Source organism: Colias philodice, chromosome 15 (genome assembly GCF_061535455.1).
Source record: "Colias philodice isolate Cphi_HAF_F1 chromosome 15, ilColPhil1 Martin Lab GWU primary, whole genome shotgun sequence".
Classification (NCBI taxonomy): Eukaryota; Metazoa; Arthropoda; class Insecta; order Lepidoptera; family Pieridae; genus Colias; species Colias philodice.
Window position 1 is genome coordinate 1317546 of NC_143100.1, and position 17910 is coordinate 1335455.

Consider the following 17910-nt stretch of genomic DNA (forward strand, 5'->3'; position numbering starts at 1 on the left):
TCCTTTGGTTGTTTTTCTACTTTTGTCGGAATGATTTTATGTTATGATTTTTGGGGCACCGTTATTTCCTAACGCCGCGAGCGTAAGACAGAAGTAGATAATACTAGCGGTCCGCCCCGGCTTCGCCCGTGGTACATATTAAAAATAGATGTTGGCCGATTCTCAGACTTACCCGATATGCACAGAAAATTTCATGAGAATCGGTCCACCCGTTTCGGAGGAGTATGCAGACTAACATTGTGACACGAGAATTTTATATATAACATATTCTATATAAAAACTTGATAGTTTATACATAATAGTAAATTAGATGGGAAGGAATACATATTTGTAGTAGAACGCATTATGCAATAAAATTTTATTTAACTACATCCGACTGAATTGCCTTGAATTAACGTTGAAAATACAAATGAAATCTGAAATCATATTTGGAAATTGATTGTACTTGTAGGTATTTTAATTTAAGGCTTTCCTATTTCAGCTGTGGTATCAAAACTTGACGAGTCAGTTGGTCGAGTGGTTCAATCTCTACAAGAGCACGGGATGCTCAATGACAGTATTATTATATTCAGTACGGATAACGGCGGGCCAGCCGCTGGCTTCAATCAAAACGCGGCTTCCAACTTCCCGTTAAGAGGTGTATGTTTGATAATCCATATTAATAATGTAAATAATTTGAAAATAAAGGAGAAATTCGAAGCCCGTAATCCAATTTATTTTTTGAGGAGGGCAACATTTCCATTTAAATTAGTATTTCAATTATTTCTTAAATTCTTATTTAACAATTAATAAATACTGTTGTCTTATTTATTGTGGAAATGGTCATCTTAACTACTTAGATTTCATAAACCGTCATTTTTTACATCTAAATGTAGGTATGTGTGCATATTTTTACCTTTTCCTTACTAAATCACTTGTTATAGGTGAAAAATACCCTCTGGGAGGGTGGAGTACGTGGCGCGGGAGTACTGTGGAGTCCCTTGCTTAGCGCGATACCGCGGGTTGCCTCGCAACCACTGCATATATCCGACTGGCTTCCTACACTGTTTAGTGCTGCGGGTGGCAATGTTAGGTACGAAATATTTCAGCAATAAATAATGATGATAGCAAAAACGATAATTGACCGTAATAATTTATAGCATACACAATAATTTAAATACATTAATTTAAATACACAATAATTTAAATAATTAATTTATACTGCAAAGGTGCACGACGCCTACAGGTATAATAATAGGAGATATGAATATCGATATCGGCACCCACACTCAAGACAGTCGTGCCAGTGATTATCTTGATGTATCTGAACATCATGGATTTTATCCTGGCCATCAGCTGCCTACCCATGACCGTACATGTCTTGATCACGCTCTCATTAAGACAAACCATTTGACAAGAGTGATCGTCTGCGAATCTGGTCTGACTGATCACGACACAGTCTTAGTTGGTATTAGTAAAAAAAATCCCAACGAGCCAGCGCATACCAAAGGGCCCAAATACAAAATAAAAATTGACTATAACAGTGTAACAAGTGATGTAAAAACTATAGATTGGACCAGACTCTTTAATTGCAATGACCCCTCAAAAGCCTTGGAAGAATTTACAGGAAAAGTAAGTAATATCATTCAAAACCACTCCCTTAAAGTACCTATTAAAAATTCTAAAAGCATTAAAAAACCCTGGATATCCTTTAACCTCTTAAAATGCATTCGCAAAAGAGATAGACTGCACATAGAAGCAAGGAAAAAAGAAAACAGAGACAATCCTATTATTCAAAAACGCTATAAAGACTATCGAAACTATTGCAATAATACTATACAAAACTTAAAGAACGCATATGAGAAGGGACTTTTAGAAAAATCTGAAGGTAGCAGTAAAAAGACTTGGGATGCAATTAAATATATCTGTAAGTTAAACAATAAAACATCGTCTAATTTTGACATTTTCAGCGCTGACCAAAATCCTACTCGAGCCCTGAACAAAGTTAATGATTATTTCGTAAATATTGGTGAACAACTAGCTAAAGAAACGATGAAGCAAATCAATAAAACGGAGACTGAATTAGTTCAATTAGCTGCCACTTTAGATGAATCACACACAAATCCTGATAAGTCATTTTTTATAAATCCTACTAATGAGTTAGAAGTGAGTGACATAATTTCAAATTTGAAGAATGACTCCGCTCCCGGATGGGACGGAATAAATTGCCGTGTTATCAAACTTGCTAAATCCGATCTTTCTGCACCCATTACACACATTTGCAATCTTAGCATTTCCACTGGTATAGTTCCCTCTCATATGAAATTAGCAAATGTTTGCCCAATACACAAAGGTGGAGATACTTCTACTTTAGCGAATTTCCGACCTATATCACTGTTAACAATAGTTTCAAAAATAATGGAAAAGCTAATAAACAAAAGACTGCTTAAATACCTGGAACAAAATGAAATGCTTTCAATAAATCAGTATGGATTTCGTAATGGCAGGTCAACGGAGGACGCCGTCACAAATCTGGTGGATTTCATAACTATGAGACTGGACGGCGGGGAGAAATGTGTGGGCGTCTTCCTTGATCTTGCCAAAGCTTTTGACACGGTGTCCAGATCTGCTGCGAAAGTTGGAGTTGTTTGGCATTAGGGGTACTGCACTCGACTGGTTCTCGTCATACCTATCCAACCGAGAACAAAGAGTTTGCCTGGGTGAATACCATAGCTCTCCCGCTGCAATAAGATACGGAGTTCCCCAGGGCAGTGTCTTAAGTCCTACGCTCTTTCTTCTCTATGTTAATGGACTCTGTTCACTCAAACTCAACCAGGCTAAGATTTTTGCTTACGCAGACGATACCGCGGTGATTTTCCACGGCAGGTCTTGGAAGGAAGTGTATAGCGCTGCAGAAACCGGAATGCAATCTGTTGCCAACTGGCTCCACAACAACCTGCTTAGCCTCAATATAGGTAAAACCAAACTTATGAATTTTAACATAAGCAATAGGACCAATGCCCCGAAAGAATTTTCCCTAACAATACATAGATGTCAAAATAACACTACCAACTGCAAATGTACTGCTCTGGAAAATGTTACCTATATAAAGTATCTAGGTGTGATTATTGACAGACACCTTACCAAACTGATTTAGTAAAGACACGTGTGAGAAAATTAACCTACATTTTTAGAAAACTAAGACTAATTGCAGATATCAAAATGACTTATTTTGCTCTTTGCCAATCTATCTTAAACTACTGTCTCATTTCTTGGGGTTCCGCAAAAAAATGTCATCTTATAAAAGTTGAGCGCGCGCAAAGAGCAATTCTTAAAATCATCTTTAAAAAGAATCTAAGATATCCAACCAAAGAATTGTATCAAGAGGCTGGTTTACTAACGGTGCGTCAGCTATACATACTAGCAGTAATACTACAATTTCATAAAATAGCTCCAAACACAATTATAACGAACGAGCGCACTCGAAGAAATCCTGTATGGAGGAAACATTGCTGTAATATGTCTTTCGGTAGCAAGGCGTTTATATCCATGGGTCCTTACTTATACTCCATAATGAACAAAAAACTAAATATCTTTCCTATGACCAAGTTCCGCTGTAAAAAATATGTTACAAATTGGCTATTTAATCTAGACTACTTAGAAACTGAAACTCTCGTTAGCATAATATCTTGATTAAAATATAAACTTACTATTATAATAAACACTCATACAACATCAACACATACACACACACATATACACGCACGCATACACACACGCATATATACACACACTTAATACTTAAAATGGCAAGTAAAGTTTGAAATATTTTTTATGTAATACGATGAAAGAGATTGAGCCTCACAATACAGGGGATCCTAGTGTGGGGTTCAATGCAGCATATGTAACTATATTATGTAACATTTTTTGAAACTAATAAAGAAATTTTTCATTTTTTTTTTCATTTTTCAATTAGATCCTCTAACTTAACAGTATGTATCTACCGAGGAACCATTATATTTTATCCAATAAGATTAGTCCCATTTTTTATTATTTAACTATCTTTCCGCCCGCGGCTTCGCCCGCATTTTCAAAGATATACCCGCATAGTTCCCGTTCCCGTGGGATTTCCGGGATAAAACCTATCCTATGTGTTAATCCAAGTTACCCTCTATATGTGTGCTAAAATTCATTGTAATCGGTTCAGTAGTTTTTGCGTGAAAGAGTAACAAACATCCATACATCCATACAAACTTTCACATTTATAATATTATAATAGGAATAATAGGATTAAGCAAGATACATAATAAGAAGACTTAAAAAAATGTTGCTATTAAAGTTAGATTATCTGTGTGCCTCTAATTTCGGTTTGTGAAATGTGCCTTACTATGGGTACGTATTAGAGCAGGCTCCAAGGAGATGTTCGTTTGCAAAAATAGCGGACCTAAATCTGACTTCTGATATATATTGTATAGGTCCCAGACATCCTATAGACAGATGTTGCCAACCAGTTTTGTGGTCCCCCTGCCCGCACACCGGTAATTAAATATGGCATACAAAGAAAAAAATAAAAATTTCCAAAACATGCCGTGTGGGGTATCAAATGAAAGAGCTTATTGAGTAGATCACGAATATATAGCATACTATATACATTTCTTACACTTTCTCTAAGATTTTTTAGAAAATTTACGAAAATGGTCCATTTTTGAGTTAACTTTAAACCACTATAGATTGAAAACTCATGAATATATTTTTTAAATTATTTTAAATAATTAACAATAGTCCATTGTTTATGATTCAATAGTTCGTAATATAATATAAGTGAGCTATGTGGTGGATTTGATGAAAATAACTACATATATACTATATGAACTTGAAAATATACTCGCCATCTTTGAATGCTCACCCCACTCCCCCATGCAACTATTTTACTGTACGAAATATTGAATCGTAAACAATGGACTATTGTTAATTATTTAAAATAATAATTTAAAAAATATATTCATGAGTTTTCAATCTATATTATTGGTTTAAAGTTAACTCAAAAATGGACCATTTTCGTAAATTTTCTAAAAAATCTTAGAGAAAGTGTAAGAAATGTATATAGTATGCTATATATTCGTGATCTACTCAATAAGCTCTTTCATTTGATACCCCACACGGCATGTTTTGGAAATTTTTATTTTTTTCTTTGTATGCCATATTTAATTATCGGGGTGCGGGCAGGGGGACCACAAAACTGGTTGGCAACATCTGTCTATAGGATGTCTGGGATCTATACAATATATATCAGAAGTCAGATTTAGGTCCGCGATTTTTGCAAACGAAACTCCACTGAGAGTCCGGTCTATATATTATACTGTAAGGATACTGATGTTTAATTCACAATCTTTACAGTTCCTTAGGTGGTATAGATGGAGTGGACCAATGGCTGGCGTTGTCCAAAGATTTGAAATCAGAGAGAACTACAATACTACATAACATAGACGACCAATTTGGCAGTGCATCTATCACGGTCGATCAGTGGAAATTGCATAAAGGTAAAAACAGCATAATAGACTATTGTCTTAAACGTTCTCATATTCATTACATGAGAAACCGAAAGTATGAACATTGTATTGTATTTAGTATGGTGATGGTTGCAAAAAATTGCTTTCAATTCAATTTATGGTCCGAGCATGCATGGTTGAATTTTTTCTGTAAACCCTCTAAATCTGATCACACCCATAATATGTTGATTTTATTTAGGTATTTATTTCGATGCATACATTTTTTGTAGTGCTACTGAACTAATCTTCTTAATATATATAAATCTCGTGTCACAATGTTTGTCCTCAATGGACTCCTAAACCACTTAACCGATTATAATAAAATTGGCACACCATGTGCAGTTCAATCCAACTTGAGAGATAGGATAGTTTAAACATGTAGGTACCACGGGCGAAGCCGGGCGGACCACTAGTACAAATATAAAAAATCTTGTAATCAGCACATAACGTGACCTTATTCCTCACATTTATAGTTTTAACCTTATATGTTTCGCTATAACATCATTATTTTGCTGAAGAAAAAGCGAAATGCCTTCTTCCTTTATTGTGTTATTTGCACGATGTTATGTATGTAATTTTAATTTAGTATTTATGTTAGTTAAGTTTCTTTTGTAATATAAAATTGTATCTGTGTCGCATTGGACATTGTCCTGTAATGGCATGTGATGTTTTTAAATAAATAAATAGATATTGGCGTGTAAATTTTGTATGCCTGTGTGTGTTTTTCATAATGTCTTTTTTGATATTTTTGTGTTTTCAATGAATTCAGGGACCACCTATAACGGGGCGTGGGACTATTGGTACGGGCCGAGCGGTCGGAACGCAAGTTATGACGTAGACTTGGTGTTAGATGGCTTCGCTGGTCGAGCGATAGCTCAGTTGGGCTTGATGCCTAACAAGGAGAAAATCTTGGAACTGAGGTAAATAGAAGAGGGGGTTAATTAAGGGGAATACATAAGAATTAATTATTAAGCTATATTATTTACTAGCTTTCCGCCCGCGGCTTCACCCGCGTTTTCAAAGAAAAACCCGTTCCCGTAGGATTTCCGGGATAAAACCTATCCTATGTCCTTTCTCGGGTGTCAAAATATATCTATACCAAATTTCATGCAAATTGGTTCAGTAGTTAAGGCGTGATTGAGTAACAGACAGACAGACAGAGTTACTTTCGCATTTATAATATTAGTATGGATTATAAAATTTTTGAATTAGTGTCAATTTGACTTGTGTTGAAACGGCTATACTTTAATTAGTCTATTATAAAAATAGGAAAAAAATTCATGTAGTAGAAAATGTATAATTACTGATTCGAAATTCGGAATGTTTCTTATATAAAACCGTTGATATTATTCAGGCAAGGCTCGACTGTGGTGTGTAAACCGATTGAGCCCATCCCCTGCAAGCCGCTAGAAGCACCTTGCCTCTTCAATATTGTGGACGATCCGTGTGAATTGAGAAATCTCGCTGATATGTAAGTTTAAGTCAAAATAACGAATTTATTCTAAACATAACATAATTTGTATTGTGTAGAGTATATTTAATATTTGTCGTGATTCTAAGTTATACACAGAAAATGCCAAAGGGTGGGTACTTATAAGATAGTTTTGTATTTTTCTGCTGATGAGCATGCTTGAATTAGTTTATCTGTACCTGAAACTCTGCTGAGAAGAGTAAAAGCAGTATCAAATATTAATTAACAATTGTAATTAGTAACTCCTCATAAAAATCTGTCTGTCTGTCTTTTCCAGCGAGATCGACACGTTACATCGTCTACTCGGCGAGTTAGACGCATTCAACAGAACAGCAGTTCCACCGAACAATAGACCGATCGACGCACACGCAGACCCGCGGCTTTGGAGCCACGTGTTCACTAACTTTGGCGATTATAGCCATGTTCATGTTTGTTAGTTTATACTTTACTAGATTTCCGCCCGCGGCTTCGCCCGCGTTTTCAAAGGAAAACCCGCTTCCGTTCCCGTGGGATTTCCGGGATAAAACCTACCCTATGTGTTAATCCAAGTTACCCTCTATATGTGTGCTAAATTTCATTGTAATCGGTTCAGTAGTTTTTACGTGAAAGAGTAACAAACATCCATACATCCTTACAAACTTTCGCCTATCTATACATCTATACAAATATTATAAAGAGGAAAGGTTTGATTTTTTGTTTGTTTGTTTGTTTGTATGAATTGAATAGGCTCCGAAACTACTTGGCAGATTTGAAAAATTCTTTCACTGTTGGAAAGCTACATCATTTCTGAGTGACATAGGCTAGGTTTTATCCCGGAAATCCCACGGGAACGGGAACTATGCGGGTTTTTTTTTTGAAAACGCGGGCGAAGCCGCAGGCGGAAAGCTAGTAAAATATATATTAGATTAAGTTTTATTGGGTCCTCTTCAAAATGCATTGGGCGAGTAGAGGCAATCGCGATAGACATTTAGGCCAAATGACTATGATCGGCCTTCATTATGTTTTTTATTCATAATCGCCGTAATGGCGACAAACATCGACGATCATTTGTTGGGCCAACGCTCTCCTTTATGACGAGGGCCCATTACATTAAAAGATCTGTTTGTAAGTACTGATTATAGGCGTGTTCATGTTTGTTAATTTATTTACTGATTTTTAAGATCAAGTTACTTTATTTCAAAGAATATTTATGATCAAAGGACATTACAATGTATTGATTAAGTTGTCGATAAATGGTGGAAATGTACGCAGTTTTGTTAATGCAATTTATTACTGACTGACACAAAAATACGTGTATATTAAAAAGTTTAAAAATAACATTAATTAGGCATTAATTATATAGATATTTAGAGTCTCTATTGAGAAAAGAGAGAAATAGGTTGTTGTATTTCAGGACATAATAAATAGTAATAAGTTATGTTGTTAATAATTTAAAAATAATAAGAAATAAGAATAGAAATAATGTTTTATTTATAAAAAAAAACTTAAAAAGTGCTTCTCCACATAACAAATTCCTCTTAGAAAATTATAAGAAAATCAACATTTACTGCTTTAAGAACAATATATAAAAAAATGAAAAAAACAAAAGTGGCTCATGTGCCTAATTTACAACTTTCGGTACAGTTTTCAGCTTCTTATTTTTAATGCCAGATCTGCTTTTATTTTCTGTATCTTCCATTTTTCTTTTCTCGGCTCTATTTTCCGGAGCCATGACAACTTCGAGATATTCATTTGCATCATTATTCATATTTTTTTCTATAGGATTGTCGACGTATCGAGATATATTCGAGGCATTTTGTAAGGAAATCTTTTCCATGGGATTTAGGGCATCAGAAATGGGATCTGGGACACTTTCCTGGGAGGCAAAACTTTCGGCTAGTAGTCGATCGACTATTTTATCCTCGGTATTGTGGAAGAAATTGGACATCACTTTTATTAAATGATTCTTCATTATTTTCTGTGCTGTTGTTAGACTGGGAAGGGTGATATATATTATGAAATAAGTATTTTTTTTGTAAAATCATCCTAATTAGATGAATTTGATCAAAAAAGTGAACTAAAACTTTTGATTAGACAAAAAAAATGTTTTGTTAGAATTAAAACCCCGCACAGGTTTTTCCTAGTGGGTTAACCAGGGATTTACTACAATTTATATGAGGTGTAAAAAAATGTGAAACAAATAAATAAATTTGAAATTTGAATTTGATTTTTGATTTTGAAAACAAGTGTTAAAGTATATTATAGTGATAGTAATTTGATATTTTTTAGGGATTTTTTTTCTAGTTATCTACTCCAGTAGTCCTTACTAGAAAAATTATGCATTACTGAACAAAATATACATTCTTATGATAAAAATATATTTACTTACTCAGATTGTGGATCTTGTTGGATGATTTTATTGGAATGAAGCAACTTCATTAGTTTAGCAGCATTGGACTCGGATATATCAAACTTGTCTATCAAGTCCCGAGCTTCAATGGTTTGGACTTCCGAACATAGCTCCAATGTTCGTCGGAATATGCATAAGCACTATAAATAAATAAGTAATTTAAAGTTGGATGAATAAATATACAAATAGGATAATAGTATAAATAAGCCCTAAGTTTTTTGTAAAGGAAAATGCGGACATGTCACTAAATAGCAATTTCTTCCAGGCAACCATTTACAAGATTTAAAAATAAAATGAGGGCAAGGCACTTAAGCAAATGAAAATAAAAATTCATCATTAATTTCACGCATAATCAGATAAAAGGTGCATCATTGAATATTGATATAAAATTTAGACTCTATATACCCATTATGACATTTATAAAACAAACGCTACAAGAAAAAAATAAAAAATATATTTAAAAAAAAAACATAATTACCTCCCGTTTCCTCATACTCAAGGAAACCAAGTTAGTATCAGTGGGAGTACGATTTGGATCAACATCATAACATTTGGTACAGCAATGTTGCGTAACTCGAGATACTAAGTGACGAACAATACCAAAACAAGCCGCGTGTTGCTGGAGCTTACAGTAACTAGAATTTCATTTATGTAAACTTAATAACGTTCAAGTATAGCTAGAATTTCATTTATGTAAACTTAATAACGTTCAAGCAATTTTTTAAGATTTTTGCCCCCCCCCCCTCCCTTAACGCATCGTAACATACCTAAACATAACATACTAAGGGCCGATTTTTCAATGCTTGGATAAAACTTATTCGTCGAATAATGTATAAAACTATCATTTTAAAAACGTATCGTTATTTTACAGTTTACGTGACATTTTAATATTATCGTGTAATACTTTATCGGACGAATAAGTTTTATCCAAGCATTGAAAAATCGACCCTTATGTAAACTTAATAACGTTCAAGTATTACTTAAAGCATTTTTTTAAGATTCCCCCCCCCCCCCTTCCTCCCTTAACGCAATATAGACTCCCTTAAAGCGATATAGACTAGCAATCAAAAGGACTTTTTTTAAATTTGTTAACTAGAATTTACTTTAACGAAATGTCAAATTCTGAAACTGATTCATAGAATGTAATAGGCACAATTATTAATTCAGTATTAGTTAGGTACAAAATTTCTAAAACCGACACGTGATACTATTTAAAATTCAAAATTTAATGCAGGTTGGTAAAGTTAAGATTACATTTTAATAAATTTTTACTTGCTATTTTAATGAATTTTTACTTGCTATTTAAATGAATTTTTACTTGCTATTTTAATGAATTTTAACTTGCTATTTTAATTAAATTTTACTTGCTATTATTTCATCACACAATCGTTTAATTTTTAAATCATATTATTTACTTATAATGCTTCTATTTATGAATATAGTACTCACTGACAAGTTAGCAATTCAGATGGGGTATAGGTGTCATATGGCCCATACTTGTTGCAGGGACAACATAAACGGACTTCAGACCCCGGTGTTGACATTTGGACCGACCCTAGAGGAAGTATTAATAAATGTAATCTATATTTTTTTAGATATGTCTATGAAAAATCATATAAACAAAGTATACATAGTATAAAACAAAGTCGCTGTTGATGTATGTTGTCTGTTTTAATGAATACAATCAGATACAATAGTCTCTACTATTAACTATTCTGTGCAATAGTTCTTGAAGGAAGGATTTAGTATATAACTAGATTTCCTCCCGCGGCTTCGCCCGCTATGTCTAAAACTTAATAAATTATATATTAAAACCTTCCTCTTGAATCACTCTATCTATTTAAAAAAACCGGATTAAAATCCGTTGCGTAGTTTTAAAGATTTAAGCATACAAAGGGACATAGGGACAGTGAAAGCGACTTTGTTTTATACTATGTAGTGATTTACTAGGTTGAAAACTAGTATAACAATCTACCATTTGTTATGTACATTAAATAATAAATTAAATACTCAAATTATGATTTAACTATGTGTGCAAATAAATGTAATGTTTGTTTACACACTTACCTGATAGTTCCATTTCATTAGTTAGCACTGGTGGATTCTGTGTTGGCTAAAAGTGAATAGTTAATATAGTTTCAAAATTAAAAAAAAAAACGCTTAAACTCATGAAATTATTGTAGGTATCTATTGTCAACAATCCTTGATAAGTTTACAAAGTTTGAATCAAAACTGTAAGTTTAAAAATGCATTCCAAAAGAGTCAGGTACTGAGAGATATATAATCATGTCGGTTACATACAAAAATACAGGTGAAGCAAATAGAAGCGTGTTAAAAATAGCTTTACAACTGCCAATATAAAAAAATAATAAAAAAGTCTTACATTTGCCTCATGGCTGGCCCTCATGGCTTCCTTAAAGAAGGAATGAGCCACAATTTTATGGTATGGCGTTTCCACCCAACCAAGTTTTAGTTTCTCGTGAATTGTTGGCTCTAGGTGGTCTTCATCCGAACTCACGAAACCTGGCGCTTGGTAGTCCGCTGGTGCGTCTTTGTTTACCAATTTAACGGGTTTTTTAACAAGATTTTTTTAAATATTTAGTTTAGAATAAAAAAATCAGTTTAAAATTTCGATTTAATTTAAATTTCGTAACATTCCGTATCAATGCAACAATTATGTGAAATATTAATTTATTTAAGAACGTAAAATATTCGCTCACAAAATTAATTTCAGCATGATGAAATAGCTATAATACAAATAAAAGTTAAACATAGAATGTAGTTACCTAATAAAAGTTATAAATACTTACTTTCATTGTAATAAAGGCGCAAGCTAATATCATTAGACCTCAAAAACTGTGTTGCGCTTGATTGCATCATGACCACACAAGTTCTAATTAACTGGATAGTTTTCTCCCTAACATTATCGAAAGAATACTGAGTCGTGTGTTTGGTACTGTCCCGGTTTTTAGAGTGAACATTCATGGTCACCCCATCAGAGTTGTAGGTATACTCGAAAATATGATATTCAACCAAATTCTCCAATTTACACTCGTCTTCGTAAAAACATAAAGCTAATTGGTGAAGCTGGAATGAATTGAGTTGTTTACACTTTCAACAAAAACGAAGAGAATAAAAATAAATAATCTTCTTCTTCTTCTTATATATAAAAATGAATCGCAAAATGTGTTGGTAAGCGCATAACTCGAGAACGGCTGAACCGATTTCGATAATTCTTTTTTTATTATATTCCTTGAAGTACGAGGATGGTTCTTATGTAGAGAAAACGTAAATATGTACCACGGGCGAAGCCGGGGCGGACCGCTAGTAATATTATAAATGCGAAAGTAACTCTGTCTGTCTGTTACTCAATCACGCCTTAACTACTGAACCAATTTGCATGAAATTTGGTATAGAGATATTTTGATACCCAAGAAAGGACATAGGATAGGTTTTATCCCGGAAATCCCACGGGAACGGGTTTTTCTTTGAAAACGCGGGCGAAGCCGCGGGCGGAAAGCTAGTTTACTATAAATTCTCATAAAGATATATGTCTATATCATTAACTAGCTGCGCTCTGCGGTTTCACCCGCGTGGTTCCGCTCCTGTTGGTTTTAGCGAGATGATATATAGCCTACTAGCTTTCTGCCCGCGGCTTCACCCGCGTTTTCAAAGAAAAACCCGCATAAGTCCCGTTCCCGTGAGATTTCCGGGATAAAACCTATCCTATGTGTTAATCCAAGTTACCCTCTATATGTGTGCTAAATTTCATTGTGATCGGTTCAGTAGTATTTGCGTGAAAAAAAACAAACATACACCATGTGTATACATCCATCCTCACAAACTTAAAAACTAACAAACTCTTCAGCTTTATAATATTAGTATAAATTATTAGAATTAGAATCTTACATATTTCTTATCAAAAGCATCGAAGGCTTGTATTAAAGCCGTACTTAGAAACTGGCCCCACTCGTCTTTACATTTCTTCTTCAAAATTCTTAATTTAATACCTCCAAAAGTTTCTATCATATAACAATCATCGGGGAGAATATTTTTCAAAAACGTTATGGTGCTAACAGCAACGACTGTGAGTTGTTTCATAAATGTAACAGAACTTGTGTAATTCTCTGTCGCTTGCTTTGGAAAAACTCGAACCCATTCAGCAACTGCCTAAAATTATCACAAAATATGTAATACAAAAATTATACAAGTTATATAAATATAAGAATATTTTTTACATAATTATACCTGGGAGGTGGGCACCGCAGTTGTCGTCATTTTAGGTTCAATTAACTTGTCCCTTTTTATGGCGCCAGCTAATTATAAATATTATCAATTGATATTCAAAAATGTACCGAATTACCTACTAAAATCAATTAAATTTTTGTTTTACCCGCGTAAACTTTTGTTTCATTTACAGCATTAAAAAAAAGTTGTATTGACATACATCCAAAACGCGCGAAAAGTAGGGCAGTTCTACACAGTTCATTGAAATATTTTAAAAAAGTTTTAAAAATATATTCATTTATCAAATATATATGTTTAAAAGAAAAATTTTCTCTTTAATTTCACATAAATAAAAAATAAACCATTTCTATATTCATAAAATAATAGTAAAATTTATGGTAAAAAACTTTTTACTATATTAAATTGAAAAAGGAATTCAATTTCATATTATTATTTTTTTTGACAATAGAAATAACAAATGACACAACACCATATTCAACACTATTTCTGTAGTTTTGATTATTTTATGTGAAAAGAAATTTTAAAAATATTAACTAGAAATGCTCTGTCCTGAAGGAGCTATACAAAACGAAATTATATCCAAAGAGGAAGAAGAAAAAGTTTGTAAGAAAAGTAAAAAAATTGTTGCTGAAGGCACAGGTAGCTTGGAGCTAAATTCATTTAAAAATCCGAGAAACTGGAAGAAATCTATAACCAATTTCTTTCGTAATCAACTACGGTCCACTAAATCAAATGACGTAAGTACCTTTCCCTTGTGCATTACTTGTTCTTTTTAGAAAGATACAGTACGTGAAATCGGTTTATTATGATACAGGGAGATAGACCTTCTGGCAGTACTGAAAACTTTGAAGATAAAGATGTCGCTCCAGAACAAAAATGGCAGTCACTAGGCAAAGTATTCAGACGTCAAAGTTTTGCTGAACATTGGCAAAAATCACCAAATCCACATGGCGAAAGCTCATCGCAAAATAAACGTTTTGCTGTTAGAAAAGTTATTTCTAGTTATTTTGGAAAATCTCCAAAATCGCCTTCTGTTTCTAACGAAGACCAATCGTAGTGCTTTAGGTATCTTTTGGCAATAAACTACTTTTATAAAATATTGTTTTATATACTTAATTGTCTCCCTAAATAATACTTACGTAGATTCTCAATCCACACGTTCCGTTTGGAGTCAGCTTAATAGCTTGGTTGCGTCTAGTTGCTCGCTTACCCTTTTCGGCTAAGGTTTAAATCATGTTTAAAATATATATGTATATTCTATCTTTGTCTAACTCGGAACGGCTTTATCTGCTAGTTTGTTCGCATAAATTGCTTCTACATCAGCTGTATATAAGATAAGATAAGAAACTTAACTTGCCAAGTTAGGTGTGAAAGGGATAAAAAAACATACAGGCGTCATTCAACGTCATATTTTCTTGTTACAATTTAATGGTCATAGTGCAATCTAAAGTGTATTAGATATAAGCTTCTTGGTCACCACCTATATCTTCTTATATATAAAAATGAATCGCAAAATGTGTTGTTAAAGCGCATAACTCGAGAACGGCTGAACCGATTTCGATAATTCTTTTTTTATTATATTCCTTGAAGTACGAGCATGGTTCTTATGTAGAGAAAACGTAAGTACCACGGGCGAAGCCGGGGCGGACCGCTAGTTACATATATAAAGACGACCGACGGATTTTTGAATTTTTTGATTGACAGGCTACCGTCACCTACCACCCGAATTGTTTTCGACTGTGTATGACTCTGATTTTACTCCTATTTCTTTCGAACAAGGTGCAAGATGCACGTGCATTGTTTAGGGCACTCGATTCAACGATTCAAAAAAAAATAATTAAACCGCTACCCAAATTATTATTATTCAAGATTATTTAATATTTCTTTAATAATAAAATTGCCCCATAATTTTCCATTTTTTTTTTTTAGATAATTCGATTCCCGGTCGATGCAAATGAATTTTCGAAAATCTTTGAACACAGTTCTTTTTAAAAATAAAGGAATGTTTCCTTTCAGCAAAATTTGCTATCTTCAGTTTATCAAGTATAGGTCTACCAGAATCTGATGGCATATTTATATTTAAGAAATAAAAGATTTTCATATGGCAATTTTTTTTGACAACTATCAAATTGGTTGTCAAATTATTTGTCTTCTTTGCAATTGATGAATAATTTTTAGGATTTTGTCTAAAAAATCTTCGAAAATGTCGAAAAAGCCGCTGCGATCACAAGCAAAAGGTGTTGTATATAATGTGTATAGAAAAACATTCGATGAAGAAGGGTCAAACACATCACAATTTTCAATTTTGAATATTTTATTGGTAAATTGGACTTACCCGTTTTGATACTTAAAATTAAAAATATTATAAGTAGGTAACTATAATATTGTTTGTTGATTACAATATAATTTTATGAAAACTTATTACAGGAGTTTCCAATACGGCTATTCGTCAAGTCCAAGCTGTCCAAGTCAATTTTATAATGTGTGTATCTTTAATACTTACGAAAATAAACATAGTTTCATTTTATTTTTATTTTATTTTATAAAAAATTATAAGCAATCTGGTTTGGATCTGCATTATCATTACATCCATATTTTTACATGGCATAATGATAATGAATATACAAATATAGGTATGTGTAAATAATAATATGTATTACATAGATAAAAGTAATATGTATATTATACATATAAGTATGTGCCTACATAATATTAAGTGGATATCTCATTATTAAGTACAGTATTGTTCACTTATGTAATGTGACTAATGATGTTGAGAACAAAATAAAAAATAAGCAGTATCAAGATCGTTCAGTCCATTTTCCCTAGGGTTGCACACTTAAAATTTTGATTTCCCAATTTGCCATCAGATTCTGGTTTACCCTTAGGGTTTACCTATACCTACTTTCCCTCCGGCTCATCGAAAATTTCCACACTGTAGAACACAAGAACCTATTTCATATCACGATTTTTTTTCTTTTGTATTCAGAATATTCTTTATAAATTTTGAGATTTTACTTAACTGTATACATAAATTTAAAAAATTTATCACGTTTCAATAAATTATACATTGTATTTTGGAATTTCAATAAAACTTTTTTCTTTTATTGTTTGCGAACGCGTTTTATTTTAAGTTGAACGAATTTAATTCAATTCGTTAGCTGCGTAGAGTGAGAATGAACCATAGAGGAGGCACTAAAATGACAAGTAATGCGTGAGAGAAATACACTTATGACTATAAAGCTAAGAGCAAGCGAGACAGAAACATTGTTTTTTGTTTCTCTCATGTTATGCGATTTCTTTTGTTGGGGACAAAGGCAGTTTGTCCCAAACAAGCGGCTACAGTCCATTGTTTTGCTAGTTTTCTGTTTTTTCTCGCTGTTATGTGACTTCAAAGTTTAATTAACATTGACAGTGATCTGTTTTAATCCGACTTTAAGTGAAAATATGGTGCGTTGTAGTGTGATTGGTTGTAAAAATCGGCCGGAACGAAGATTACCAAATATTACCTTTCACACGTAAGTAAACTTATTTGAAGTATATTGTTTTATAGAACTGGATATAGTTGATACATTTCCATTAACTCTAATGTGAAATTATCTACAAATATATAATATTTTCATCGAAATAGACGTAAACATTTTTTTGTGTTATCCGACTAAATTACGAAGTGTTCTTGTTGTTCAGGACGCCATTTGTTTTTACGTAGTTTCAAATTTATGGTATAATCATGTGATTAACATGAGGGATACCAGTACAGGGTAAAATTTTCCCCAAAATCGTGAAATGTTTTTTTTAATATTAAATGTTAATGTTTGTGTAAAGTTTGTTACACGGTTCGGTTTTCCGGTTCAGTTTTCCTCATTTGCATTGGTTTAAGTATTTTTTTTTCAATGTCGGTTTTTTTGTATATTCCAGGTTACGATGCACATCATAACGCTGAAGACTGCGAAGCTGGCCCTTCCACACGAGCTGCAGCTGCCACTGAAGGCAGCGAGGACGCTGCCCCGTCAGGAGAGGCCGTGTTGGAGTAAAATCCGGAAGGCCACCCCCCGCGCCTTCCTCACCGCGGTGCGGCGCGCTTTCGTCTGCTACTCGCGCGCACATTATCGCGGAACCTCTACCCATTTATTTCTACCGTCATTTTGCTGTTCATTTTCAAATAAATGTATTTCGTTTAATTTGCTTTTAATTTGAACTATTTCCAGTACTTTTTTATTATAAATAGGCACTAAAATGACAAGTAATGCGTGAGAGAAATACACTTATGACTA

At 33.4% G+C, this 17910-nt stretch overlaps 3 protein-coding genes across 5 annotated transcripts in view; 2 read left to right on the top strand and 1 right to left on the bottom strand.

Moving 5' to 3' along the window:
• The window catches only part of LOC149482020 (arylsulfatase I-like), a 44315-nt gene that overhangs the window by 4737 nt on the left and 21668 nt on the right, over positions 1–17910 (top strand). Inside the window, exons 7-12 of one of the 2 annotated variants that reach the window (XR_016316727.1) lie at positions 482–639; positions 924–1072; positions 5377–5519; positions 6298–6448; positions 6883–6999; positions 7277–7499. Coding sequence is in view for 1 of the 2 variants with exons in the window: in XM_089704282.1 (XP_089560408.1) it covers positions 482–639; positions 924–1072; positions 5377–5519; positions 6298–6448; positions 6883–6999; positions 7277–7436 (878 nt within the window). In the remaining variant the exon portion in view is untranslated. Of the gene's footprint in view, positions 1–481; positions 640–923; positions 1073–5376; positions 5520–6297; positions 6449–6882; positions 7000–7276; positions 7643–17910 lie in introns of those variants that run through there. The other variant, XM_089704282.1, reaches the window with a different exon arrangement.
• Positions 8357–14922, bottom strand: LOC149482021 (uncharacterized). Of its 2 annotated transcripts, none has more exons than XM_089704285.1 (9): positions 14776–14922; positions 13298–13558; positions 12199–12475; positions 11772–11938; positions 11456–11501; positions 10838–10943; positions 9867–10023; positions 9368–9528; positions 8357–8972 (listed from the first exon to the last, which is right to left on the bottom strand). In XM_089704285.1, exons 2-9 carry the CDS (start codon positions 13487–13489, stop codon positions 8600–8602), a joined length of 1479 nt encoding a protein of 492 aa, XP_089560411.1. In that variant the 5' UTR covers positions 13490–13558; positions 14776–14922; the 3' UTR covers positions 8357–8599. The 2 variants fall into 2 exon arrangements, with proteins under 2 accessions (XP_089560411.1, XP_089560410.1); XM_089704284.1 differs by lacking the exon at positions 14776–14922 and adding an exon at positions 13637–14023.
• On the top strand, positions 14022–14782 carry LOC149482022 (uncharacterized). Its single transcript, XM_089704310.1, has 2 exons — positions 14022–14373; positions 14451–14782. The coding sequence occupies exons 1-2, from the start codon at positions 14176–14178 to the stop codon at positions 14691–14693; spliced, it is 441 nt and encodes a 146-aa protein (XP_089560436.1). The 5' UTR covers positions 14022–14175; the 3' UTR covers positions 14694–14782.